At 37.9% G+C, this 13,914-nt stretch overlaps 1 protein-coding gene across 3 annotated transcripts in view; it reads right to left on the reverse strand.

The window, feature by feature from the left end:
- Positions 1-13,914, reverse strand: part of FMN1 (formin 1) — a 200,586-nt gene that overhangs the window by 170,379 nt on the left and 16,293 nt on the right. For all 3 annotated transcript variants that reach the window (XM_054200792.1, XM_054200790.1, XM_054200791.1), the window contains exon 2: positions 11,312-13,317. In XM_054200792.1, coding sequence (XP_054056767.1) covers positions 11,312-13,214 — 1,903 coding nt within the window. In that variant the 5' untranslated portion in view covers positions 13,215-13,317. The remainder of the gene's footprint in view (positions 1-11,311; positions 13,318-13,914) is intronic.

Here is a 13,914-nt window from a genome sequence, read left to right on the forward strand (position 1 = left end):
TCCGTAAAAGCTGGCAAGCTGGCATCTTCCAAAAGGAAGAAAAAAACCTGACTGGCATGAATTAGTATAATTAGCATATAAAATATTTGCTCAAGTTTAAACTGTAATGGCTATTTAAAAGTTATGCATAACTATAACTTCATTTTAATATACATTTATTTAAAAATATATACTCTCCAAAACTGAATAGTTTTTATTTTAATAAGGTTTTCAATATATTTTTCTTACTTAACTACTTCTATTTCTTAAGACAAAACAAATCTCATTTTGAAGAATCAGAAATTAGTAAACATTTGCTCAAGTTTACAACATATTGACAACTGCATTACTGACATTACTGACAGGAATATATACTCTAGAAGAAACTCTAGATTTTAATTATTGTGAGATTAAATGGCTCAATGCCAGCACCTTTACAGGTTATATATATGTCTTAAGTTAAATAAAATTAACACAGGGAAGAAAAAACCAAACCTTTTACCCTCTCCAAAGGGCTAAACAAAGCTTTAGATTTCGCTTTTATAACAACACTGTCAGACTCAAGTATACGTTAAAAAAATGCTAGTCAAGGGTCTGCAAAAACACTGACCTCAGTGCTGCATAAAATAAGCAAAGCCATTTTTTTAGTAATTGCCCCAAAGAACTTGGAATGACCTGCTGACAAATACTCCTAATTCACCATAATATGCTCAAGAAAATATCTGCAGCTTTTAGACAAGTCCAGCCTTAGTTGCTGCAGCGTTCAGTTTCTCTGGACATGGAAATCAAGCTATTTGTTATAAATACACTGATAATGCGAACCAGATCCCATATACAAATTATGTATATGGGGTAAGCGTGATTAACATCTTAGGTCACACAGAAGCACCTGGTATTTTGCAGATAATAACAGCTAAAGCTGGGAACTGAGGGTGTGCCCCTCCGGCTGGCAGGGCCTCCTGGGGCGGTGAGGGCTGCTTCTACCTGCTGAAAAACGTCAAGTGTTAGCAGGTAAAAGGAATGGGAACAACCAGTTTTAGCCTTTCTGTAACTTCTCCCTCAAAAATAATTAGTAAGTTCATGTATTCATAGAAGTAAGAAGTAATAATTTGTTATTGTCCAGACTCCTCTGTACTATATTTTTGTTATTTTTACTGATGTTTCTGTAACAGAAACACTGAGGCTTAAAGAACAAGAACCAATCTACTTCAGTTTGTACACATAATAAGAATTGTTTTCTATTCATAAATATTTAGTGGTTTTGGTGAGGTAAGAGGTTCCAATTTACAGGGGATAACAGTCAGGAAATGTTTCCTACTCATAAGGTAGAAATACAAATACAGAAACCACAATAGAAACCCAGAATCCTTTTTCCATAAAGTCAGTCTTTTTTAGTACACACAGTTTTCCCAGCTTAATGTTCCAACATACTAAAGAGAAATGAGAGTAAACATGGTCACATTAGCTAAACCGTTCATCAGTTATACTCTTAATCTTTGTAGTTTTAAATTATCCAAACCAAAATCATTAAATCGTGTACCGCGAATCATATATTGTGTATCACAAACACATAAATCACATCTTTTTTCCATTTTCATTGCATATATTTTAAAGTACATTTTTAGCAGGGAATATGCAGAAATTTTTCACCACTTTTACAAGTTGGATTTGGTGCAATGTCACTTTTTCAGAGACAAAATACCAAAGAATAGCTATGATAGTTTTTTAAAATTGCTATATACATTATTAATTTATACTTACAGAGGTAAATATTTGAATTTGATCTCAGCTTATATATCATCCTGATCCATCAAGAAAAGTGTCAGCTGAACCATTCCTATCGTCTTGTTTTAAATGGGCAACAGAATCCATACAGATTTAATAAATGACAACTTCCACATTATGCCAGTATTTTACTTCGAGAAATTCTTTTTATACTGATGAAAAGAGAAGTCCATTTCATTACAGTAAGTCTCTTAAACTGACTGCACAAACTGTAAACCAGTGTGAATATTTTTGGCCTTTTCTCCCTCCCATGAAACAGAAAATTGTTAATCTATGACCAGGATAAAACATTAAGCTGTCTCTGGTTTTTCATTCCAATTTAATTCACTTGGTTTCCCCTCACTGATTGCCTTTGACTGAAGAGTCACATGTTAGAGAGAGATGAAAATATAACTGTTGCTAAAGTGTGTCATGCTGGGAAGTCATTCAACTAAAACAGGAGCTATTTGTTCACAGCATCTATCAAGGTCAGTCTTCAGAGGGTCTTTTTAACTCAGAGACTTTGTTTTGAACTTCCAGTCCTGTCCACATTCATTTCAAACTGCTATAAAACTACAGTTTCAATGCAGCATTGCCTTATGTTGCTTATACTACTATGAAAAAAAAATAAATAGTGGGTTCACTGGGAAGAAGTATTAATTATGATTTACCGTTACCATGTGTCATAAGACTCAATAGAGAATGGAATGTACGATGATGTCCTTGAAGGAAATCATAACAGACTGTATGATAAGTAACTGCATTGAATATAACAGGAAAACAAAGATCCATTAAAGAGCTATATACTGACTATGCTTTTAGTTGAACATATTATTAGCAAACTTTGCAAGATTATGTATCTAGAAAGGACATGCAGACTTAACTGGAAAATTTAGATACAGCCTACAACTGTCTACAGAAGGAGCAACAGAAATCCATATCAAAGAGGATATCTATCTTACAGACCTAAGTCGCAGTCAGAATAGTTGTGTTACTAGGATTCAGAAAGCAAATATCTGGAAAGATACTGCAGACCTGAACCTACTGCAGACCTAACTCTCCATTTTAGCCATACTGAGTCTTTAGGTAACATAATTCCCATAAGATATTAGAGACACATGAGGTTTTAGACTGGACAAAAAGAAACAAGTTTGGAACAGAAGTTAATGGTATTGACAACACTGAAATGGTAACTGAATTTTGCTGAGATGATAATCCACAGGAAAAAGACTGAGGGAATATAGAACTCATGACTGCTACCCCACAAGTGTGTATAGTACTGAATTATATTGGTTCTATTAAGACACTAATAGATTTAACAGAAAATTTCATTATTCATCCAGTTGTAATCTACAGATTCATTTCATAGTCAGAAAAGGAAGGCAATAACTTTAAATATTAAAAATAGACTGACAGGATTTATATGACCCAAGTTTGGATTCCAAACTTTTGAACATCACTATCATAATTAATCTTATAAACTTGGTGTGCTTATGAGTATGCTCTTTGTTTAGAAAAACTGTGATAAGACTACTCAAGTTTGGAAAACCACGAAAAATTGTCAATTAAATAACTGATGAACAGAGGAGGGGAACTGGTGACAAATGACATAAAGAAGATCAAAGTACTCAATGCCGCCTTCACCTCGGTCTTTACCAGTAAAATCTGCCTTCAGAAATTGCGGGCTCCTGAGATCAGAGGGAAACTCTGCAACAACGAAAACTTACCCTCAATGGAGGAGGATTAAGTTAGGGAGCATTTGAACAAACTGGATGTGCATAAATCCACAGGGCCAAACAGGTTGCACCCACAAGTGCCATGGGAGCTGGCTATTGTCATTATGAGGCCACTCTTTATTGTCCTTGAATTGTCATGGCAATTGGCAGAGGTTCCTGAAGACTGAAAGATAGCAAATATCACCCTTATCTTCAAGAACAAAGATCCAAGGAACTACAGGCCAGTCATTGTCACCTCAGTCCCTGGGAAGGTGATGGAGAAAATCCTCCTGGGAAGCATCTTCAAACACATGAAGGTGATCAGGAATAGTCAGCATGCGTTTACAAAAGGGAAATCAATCATGCCTGATCAACCTCATTGCCTTCTACAATGAGATGATTAGCTTGGTGGACAAGGTGAGAACAGTGTATGTTGTTTACCTTTACTTTAGTAAAGCCTTTGACATTGTCTCCCATACCATCATTGTAGACAAGCTGACAAAGTATGCATTAGGTAAGTGGACACTGAGATGGATTAAAAACTGGCTGAACAACCAGGCCCATAGGGTTGTAATCAGTGGCACTAATTCCTGTTGAAACTAGTGGTTGAAACTAGGCAACAAACTAGTGGTGTATCCCAGCACTCAATACTGGAGCCCATACTGTTCAATATCTTCATTATTGACTCAGACAAAGGGACAGAGTGCACCCTTAGCAAGTCTGCTGATTGGAAAAAACTGGAAGGAGCAGCTGACACACCAGAGGGTCTTTGCTGCCATCCAGAGGGACCTCTGCAGGCTGGAGAAACGAGCTGACAAGAACCTCATGAAGTTCAACAAGGGGAAGTGCAAACTTCTGCACCTGAGGAGGAATAACCCCATGCACCAGTACATACTGGGGGCCAATCGGCTGGAAAGTACCTTTGCAGAAAAGGACCTTGGTGTCCTGGTGGCCAGCAAGTTGAACATGAGCCAGCAAGGGACCCCGTGCAGCAAAAAGAAAGGCTAACAGTGTCATGGGCATAAATTAAAATGTATGTAATTTCACCTGAACGTAAGAAAACACTCTTTTATTGTCAGAGTGCCCAAGCACGGACATGGGTTGCCTAGAGAGGTTGTTCAGTTACCATCCTTGGAGAAATTCAAAACCCTACTGGACACAGGCCTGGGCAACCTGCGCTAGGTGGCCCTGCTTGAGCAGAGGGTTGGACAAGATGATCTAAAGAAGTCCCTTCCAACCTAAATGATTCTGAGATTCTGTGATTACTTCTTTTTGCTTTTTTAATGTAATTCTGTTCTTACCCCAGTCTCTTAATTCTTAACTCTTTTATAGCATCTTCAAAGAACATGCACTCTGAATAAGCTGTTTTTAGTGACGCAACACACTCATGTATACTACTTTCATGTGAATTACCTGTGAGAAACTATGCATCATCTTTCCATGTGATCTATATGCAAACTTACCTCATGAAATGCATACTTGTTATGGACAGAACGCTATAGTGCTTTTAAAATGCTAATTAGCAATTCTCTGAACCACTTCAATTACAGAAGGTATTTATAAACCCTTCCCTTCCTTATAAAAGGAACATCAAAAACAATATAATATCATCTGTCTCCTGTTTTAAGAGCCTTCAAACAGAGTTTTGTTTATATGAAACTTCGTTTTCCAAAACCATGGTTCAGGAACACATCATAAAGTAGTATTATTGGATTTCTCTTAACTGACTTTATTTGTCTCTTTTCAGCTTAAAGAGTTCGTAAGTTAGGAATAGACAAAATAAAATTCAAATAGTAACTCCATATTCATTATTTTTGCTACCTTCCTTAAATATCTAGGCTAAAATGTTGCCTGTATCCTATGTTTCAACTACAAGTCTTCTAGCACTGGCACTGTGATAAATTAATTTTTTGTGATTGATGATAATACAGTTATAAAAACTGTTCCTCCAGCCACCAGCAAGTGAAGTACTGAAATAAAAATATAATTTTGTGCTTTTCATTCCATTAAAAACCTTTGAGGACTAAAACATGAGGATTCACAATCTTAGACCAATTTAAGAATAATACTTATTCAAGTATTTATCCATATTATAGTAAACAGTTCTTTATGGGTTGAAGTACCTTTATCATATTTTAAGACTGTAAAATGGATCTCCCAGAGATAGCCATTAGCAGTTGGCATGTTTTCAAATGGCAGTGCATAATTTTTGAGAACCACAAAAAATTGCCAGAATGCTCATTTTCAATTCTTCCTAATGGAAAGTGAACTGCTGCCATGAAATTCGCATTGGCAGTAACAAGAAAACACAACATTCTCCACCTACTAATCAGCAGGGATAGGCACAGCTACAATTAGGTCCAGCATACACTACGAGGAACTCTTGGGTATATATCTTACTAGCCCATTAAACAAAATGATTTGAGAAATAATATGAAGGATCGTATTCAGTAATGTCTTCCAGCAGTTAAGATGCCTTCCCTTCATCAAAATAAGCATTATAACTTCTCAGACTTTAAAACCAAACCCCTTTACCTCGTGTTTCTTTTTCTTCCTCCCTTCCCTTCCCTGCATCTCCAAAATTCCATATGGTATTACACACTGATTTCATGGATCATCAGCAAAACTGTAAAACTGTTAGGTTTACAACCATGACGTACAGTCTAATTGTTACAGATCCTTTTGCACATTTCCACATTTCCCCCCTCCCCCAATTCAATTCTCTCAACTCTGATCTGCCATGCTGCACTTGTTTTCTTATACTCCATTCCTATTCTCCACCCTGGCCAAGTCCCCACTCCCTACGCAGTCATCCATCCGTGTTCACCCTTCTTGATCGTCCACCCTCTCTTGTTCTTCCTGCTTCACTGTTAATACCACCCACTTAAAAGATCACAGTCTCTCCGCATCGTCATCCAACTTCATTCACCTCTTGTCTCCCACTCCCAACGTCTGTTTTAGCCAGTCCCAGCCAGTCTCCTGGCTTCCAGTTTTGGGATACGACTGAGGTTTTGAAGATCTAATGATTCCGTGCTGCCAGCAGGGGTGGTCTTGCTCACTTGTCCTTTCTGCCTCCTGGCAAGACACTTTCATGAGCTCCCTCACCCTAGCTTTGGTTTTCATCAGACCACTAGTGAACCGTTCAGCTCACTGAACCAGCAAAGGCTACTCAACTCTCTCCTTGCTGGCTCAGATTACAACTTGCTTAGTGATCTGACTCGAATTACCAAAAAGCAAGAAAAATAACAAAGTTGTTCCAAAGAAGGGGAGGGATAGTGAGGGAAGGGATATTTGCTGGGAGAAGGGAAGATAATAAGAGAATAGACCTGCCCCTTTCAGGCCATACGGTCAGCCATTTTACCTGGCAGAAGCCTTAATCATTTCAGTTCTATCCCACATTAGTTTCAGTTTGTGTACAGTCCTACTAACTTTGGATTTGTGTGTTTGTTGGATATATTCTTCTTTCACAAATACTAGATATCAAAAAAGGAGCAATCTTCATTGGCTTGGCAGGTAAGGTAACGCCATTCTTCTCATTTATTCTCCTTCTGGCTTTCACCATTCCCCCTCACCAGGTTTTTATTTTTTTCGTTTTCCACAGCATCACTAATATATAAAACCGAAAGTGTGGTGAATGACCCATCCTAGTCTCATCCTGACTCAAAGCACAGTCACCGGTCACTGCCCTGGAATAATGGGATGTCTTGGCTGACTTGCCGTAAGTCATAGAGGCTTTGTCATAAACAGAGATTTTTATTTTTAAGTTTCCTGCTCTGAATCAAATTCACTTCAATAACTGCTAAAAATATCACTAATCTTCCTCCTCTTTCAGGTAATGCTTAGTAAAACAGCATATTGCTGTCAATCTATACTAATTAAATAAAACGGCTCTGAAAATTTCCTCCCTAGTTTTTTCTACCACTGTGAACAACTTGAGAGAGAAGCACAGTCAGGAACTAAAAGGTCTCAGAAAATCCTTCGCTGAGACAGGCATTCAGATATATTGAGGATATTTCCAAAGCAAGCTTGGCTTCTTCAGGGCTACAAAAGCGTAATGTATTTTATGTTAGAGCAGAAAGAACTTCCTACAGAAATGCAGGAGGTATGTTTCTGAGGATTTAATAAATGCCTTTTTATGAGGAAGTTTAGTGTTTGACTTTTGGTTTTGCTGCTTGAAGCTGAACAGCTTATTTCTTGAAAGCCATATTTTATTCTAAATAATTCTATAGAATTTTGATAATTCAAATGGAACTATTACACACAAATATAGGAATGTTAATTCCCAGTCCCACTTACAGAGAAAATTACTAAATAATTATTGTTGAACTAAAAATTCTTCTGAGTTAACTATTAACTTGCTAAGATAAAAGCCGTGGCCTGTTCCCATGCCCAGCAGTTGCACTTCAACAGGAAGATCCAGAAAACTGTGAATTACTGATAGACCTTTGTGTACCAAAGCTATGAGATTTGTGCCATAAATATTTGCTGTAAAGAAACTGAACTTGCAGAAAAAGTGCAAGTACAGAAATAAAGGCATTCTCCCTTAGCAAAATGTTTCAGTTTTGACTACAGGAATATCCTCCAATTATCCAGAAACAGAGTGAAGAATCATGATTTAAAACAATCAGAAAAGAGAATGAAAAGTATGTGTAGAGCTGTATGGTGAGTCCAATTCATCATTTAAACTAATACATTAAAATATTTTAACCCATTCATGAAATTTTCCAAATACAAAGTTACACAGGTAATAAAAGGCTCCAAATATTTTGCAGTATGAAGTAGTGCAATCTGTGACAGTAATATAACTGAAAAGCCATTCATAATACCAGCATTTTTGACATAAAATGAATCCTTCAAACAACCTGACTGGTAAAGAGTCGACCAAAATTCTCCGTAATTATTAGATTCATTATAGATACCTACACAATTTAATAACAGACTAGATTTGAAAGCAATAATTTCACAATAGCACCCCATTAAGGGTGAATCTGAACAATAGTCTTAATTTTGCTCTTCACACATGGAAGGAATCTGATAAGGCTCAAACCAGGACTGCAAATTTAAAACTGTAAATCTTAGCATTGCTTACATTGCCTACATTTAGAGATACATCATTTGCCCCACTGCACTATAGTCAGTTAGTTATTACTTATGTCAGTTTACAGAAGAGTGGTATGCCCAGAGTTCCATCAAGAAGAATGATTCCACCCCGGTTCAGAACAAAATGGAAAGTCATATTATCCCAGATCCAGAGACATACCTACAGTGTTACATATGCCAGCAAAGCAGGAAACTTTTCCTTAAAGTTACAGATTTTCTAACACACCAGTAATAATGATGGCATGCAATCATACATGAAAATGAAAATGAAAAAAACCCATCCCCAAAACCAGAATAGTATTACATCTTTCAGAAAGTTGCAGTGATGTTTTCTATCTGTAGTAATGTTGCAAGATAACTGTAAACAAGAACTAGGGTCTTGTTTCGTCTGCACTTTGTTCTCTCCACAAAGATGTTTCTGCTTAATAGCCAGGATTGTCAGCCAACAGATGCTATTTGTGTGGATATGTTTTGTTTTGTTTCTTATAGAGCTGTTGTGGGTTTAGGCCAGTGGGCAGATAAGCACCATACAGTTGCTCACTCACTGCGCTCCTCTCTCCCCCTCAAGTGGGACGGGGGAAGAAGAAAGGAAAAATAAAAATGAGAAAGCGTGGGGGTCAAGATAAAAGGAACAAATGAATAAACAAACAAACAAAAATTATACAATAAGTGGAGGATAAGTGGAAGAAGAGGGAAGAAAACAAAACAAAACGAGTGCTGCAAAAGCAATCACTCGCTGCCTCCCGTGGGTAGACCAATGTCCTGACAGTTCCTGAGCAAAAGATGGGTAACACCCTAAAGCCTTCTCTTTATGCTTATATTGCTGACCAAGATGTTATATGGCTGGGAATCTCTTTAGTTAGTTTGGGTCATCTGCCCAGTTGTGTCCCCTCCCAGCCTATTGCGCACTCCCCAATCTATTCACCGGGGGGGCAGAGTGAGAAAGAGAAGGAATTGATGCTGTGCCAACACTGCTCAACACAAGCTAGAACATTAGTGTGTTATCAACACCATTTTCACCACAAATCCGAAACATAGCACCATACAAGCTACTATGAAGAAAATTAACTCTGTCCCAGGCAAAACCAGTACGAGAGCTCAGCAGAATAGGTACAGTTACACATCCAATGATCCTAAATGATAAACTAATTAAAAAAAAAAATAATGCAAACTGGGGAGAAAAAGATTGGCTGTGCCACATTAGTCTTACAAAGGGGTGAAATTTTCTACTGGTTTTGTGAGCTAAACCAGCTCACCAAAAGGTACAATGAGTACAAGAAGGGATGAGAGGTAGGATAATAATACAGCACAACAGGAAAGGAATGAAAGAATAAGAGAATAGCACCCATCTTTTTTGCTACTAATGAGTGTCTGCATCAGCTCTGTCACCTCATCAAACAACACTACAAATTTGTTTTAGTTTTGAGTGGAACTAAAGCAACTTCTAGAAGTAGCAGACATAAATGCCCTCATAGGCAGTATTCAGCACCCTTTGGCTAAGGTAATGGTTTGACATCCCTACACGCCTCCCCTTGTGGAAACCCCCTTTCCTTACACCCATGTCTTTCTCCCTGGTTTAAACATCAGAATCTTGTAACTCATCTTGTACCAGCTCTGGTAGTCACTCATCGGGCCACCCTGCGAGGCAGTTTAGGTAACTACAATGGCAGACTACCCCCTGCCCCGACCCCCCACATAAAAAAAAAAAAAGAAAAAAAAAAGAGAGAATATTTTTGTGCCATTTCAGTGAGCTGAATCAGCCAAAGGTATGGCAAGAGACCCAAATGCACTTCAAAGGGAAGCAGGGGTGAGAGTGGGAATATGTGTCACACAAGAGGCTCAAGTCTAGGTAAGTACTAAGAAATACAGATATAAACATGTTTTTTCCATACTTTTTTCTAGTTTCCATTTTCATTTGAGACTATAGAAAATTATAGTGATAAATTAATAGTGATAAGGCTGCAAATTAGCACCTCTTTCCCTTTTAAAGGGAAATCATGTCACTTTGCACTGTCAGACGTCCCTATAACACAGGGACCACTCTAAGCCACACTTAGACCACTATAGAATTAGGTCCTCCAGCCTTCCCGTTTCTTAGAGAAAAAATGAAGGGTATAGATGCTGATGATCTACCTAACAAAGATGGTTATTCAGTATGCCATATATTTATGCATTTTTATATTCACATTGTATCTTTATAAACCCATACGCTGTACTCAAGCACACTGTAACATGACTCCTACATGCAATGCTTTCACAAAGAATCCTTTTGTTGTTACAGAATTTACATCAACGTCTTGTAGCTAAATGGTCAAAGCACCAGTACTATACTTAAGGCAATGTAAATTAGCTTGCCCAGACAATATTCTATCAGTTAAGCCAAACAAACTAAAAAGAATATTTGGATAATAAATATCATTATAACATTTTGGGAGACTAGAACACAGCACAGGAAAAGCAGGAAAATAAGCATGTAACTTTTTTTTTTATTTCATATAGAAAAATATTTAATTAACTTTGGTTAAGAGGTCATTCAGTAACAACTGGACTGAATATAAGCTGACATAAAAAAATGCATGTGAAAGAAAATCTTATATATCTATAACTTTTGGTTAAAAAATTCAATAACTTTTCACTCAGTCCTTAAGTAGGGAGAAATACTTTCATTGCCAAGGCTAGTATTAAAAAACCTCTAGAATACTTTCATGGTTGGTCAATTCTGTTAGTGTAAAAATGTATGAAATAGGACTGACCTGGACAGAAATTCTGCTGTGTCCGAGTAGTTAATTTTTCCTGTACAGCGCGCTTTTCAAAATGCCCTGCAGTTGCATTCTGATGTAGGCCTGGTTGTCTGGCAGCAAATCCCAATTCTCCAGGTTCAGAAAACTTCAGATAAAACTGTGGCTCCAAATCACTGAAAGAGAGGTTTATAGCACCGTGTCTCCCACTGCCATAGTCACTGAACATAGATTCATCCTCAGTGTTCTGTGTTGGTAACGGGAGAATCCGATGATGCAGCTGCGGGCTAGGCAGTCTCGAAGATAACGGAGAAGGAATAGGTGACATTTGTTTGTGTGTATTAGATAGCGGATATGAGTTACCAAAAACATTACTCACTGCTACTAACGAGGGTGAATGCAGCCTTTTCTCTTCCAGTTTAAAATTATTGCTTGCCTGAGAAATATCAGGACTTTCACTTACAGGCAGGTTCAAAAATAAATGCTTGCTGCTTCCCCGGGATACCGTGGTTCTTTTCTCATATATTGAGCCTGGCAGGTTTCTGTCTACTCTTGTAATTTGTTGTAGTCTCTTCCATTCTGCAGCTTCATCTAAACTGTCGCTCCGTTTAACTTTCAGAAGAGCTTTATTGACTGCTCCCACAAGGTTGCATGACTCATCGCTAATGTGCACTCTCTCTGCTTTGTACTGCAAACCAGAGCAGTCTTGCTCCTTTTCTTGCAGCACGGTGTTTTTAGAGTTTCCAGCAGCTTCATCTACGGAGTATAGATCAGTTCTTGATATGAACTCGTTATGTACTGTTGTGGGAACAGGAGAAATGGTTTCTTTAGCCCTGTGAATATCAGGTAAAGACTCTGCAGGGGAGTTGGCAACTGTTTTAATACAAGCTTCTGAATCCTGTTCTTCTGCAACGACTGTGATTCCTGGCTTCTCCTTGCATACCGGCTCAGTATACTTGCCACTTTTCAAGCTTTCAGCAACTGCAGATTTACTTAACGTCTCAAGTTTGTCCTGAGATGACTTTGCCAAACTGATACTTCGTTGTACCTTCACAACTTCAGGAATGCATTCTCCATTATCCACTAGTTCAACTGCAACCATGTCATTGTTGTCTTTTGAGCTAGAACTTGGTAAGTCAGCATCTAGTTTCACAGCTTGGTTGGTCTCAAGAGAATGCCGCTTTTCTATCCACCTTTCTGGTTGTGTACTATTGTCTACGGGTAAATCATCCTTACCTCTCACTGTTAGCCAACTGGAGGCAGAAAAGGAACTGGGAAAACTCCTGGTAGGAAATCTTGTGGGGAGCATCTTCTTATTTTCCAGTTGCATGTCTTGTGCACTTAGTAAAGAAAGATGTTGTTCATATATTTTTTTTCCCCCTTTCCAGTGTCTGAACTCCTCAAAGCTCTCTTTCCATTTGTATTTCCTCATTTTTTTGTGATTCAAATTGTTTCTTTTTGTGGAATCCAGAAAGAACTCCTGCTGATGTGTAAAACTGGAGTAATCATCACCTTTAAGTTTCGGGACTCCAGAAACATCCTGTTGCTTTCCCTCCTGATGTCCTGTGTTAAGGCCCAGAATATGATGTGATCTCAGAAGACTGGATAACAGTTTTTCCTTTTCAGCAGTTAGTTTGTACAGTTCAATCAGAATGTCTTTTGTGGTAGTTTGCTTGAAAGTAATACCTCCAAAGTTTTCATATGGCTGTTCTCTCAGCTCCATCTCTAACCTCTCCCTTACTTGATAGCAGCTACAAAAACGTTTACTGCTTCTATCCAGAGTTACACAGCCCTTGTAAGTAAATCCTCTGACTTTTCCCCCTGGAAGGTAAAAGCTGACGTAACAAAGCTCCATAATGGGTTTGTGCAATTGAAGGATAGTATGCGTGCCTTCCATTATGCTTGCCAAATTAGTCATTCTTTTAAATTATGTCCTAAGTGTTTCAAAGCTTGCATGACAGCATATGAGGCAGGGAATGGATGGAAGGCATCTGACTAATCTTCAGCAACAGTATTGTCTCCTGGAAAAAATAGAGAGAAGCCTGTCAAACTTGATTATGGCAAATTTACTGACAAATAACAAGCCTGCAGAAGCACAATCTTCTCTCAATATTTTCTGATGTAAATCTTTTACCTTGAAAAATCTGACCCAAAAAGGATGACATTGCTAACACTCATAGTTGGAGTCATAATCCTTCTCTCATACATCATTCCTCTGTCTCCAGGGTTCTCAGTCAATGTTCCATAAGGTCACAAGATGTTCACTAAAACACCCATTTCAAACAGAATTTACTTTTTAATCCTGGAACCTATTGCCCTTTCTCTGTTAAAAGTTAACTTGCTGTTGAACATTTAGTCAAAAGAACCACTCAAGCATGTGTGTTTCTTTTTTACTCAGTTCAGCACAACGAGCAACGTAACACCATCACAATGTAATTAGCTGTCGCTGCTTTATTCACCAGAAAACATTTAAAAAATAAAAAAGGCTGAACATTTTCTTCTCGTATTTATCTGTGAAACTGCCATGACATCAAGAAAACTTGCAAGAAGAAAAAAAAAGCTTCTATTTACTTGGTTAGCATATAGGTACTGTACAAATCTATTTTGATTCAACATGC

Source organism: Rissa tridactyla, chromosome 4 (assembly GCF_028500815.1).
Source record: "Rissa tridactyla isolate bRisTri1 chromosome 4, bRisTri1.patW.cur.20221130, whole genome shotgun sequence".
In the NCBI taxonomy this organism is placed as follows: Eukaryota; Metazoa; Chordata; class Aves; order Charadriiformes; family Laridae; genus Rissa; species Rissa tridactyla.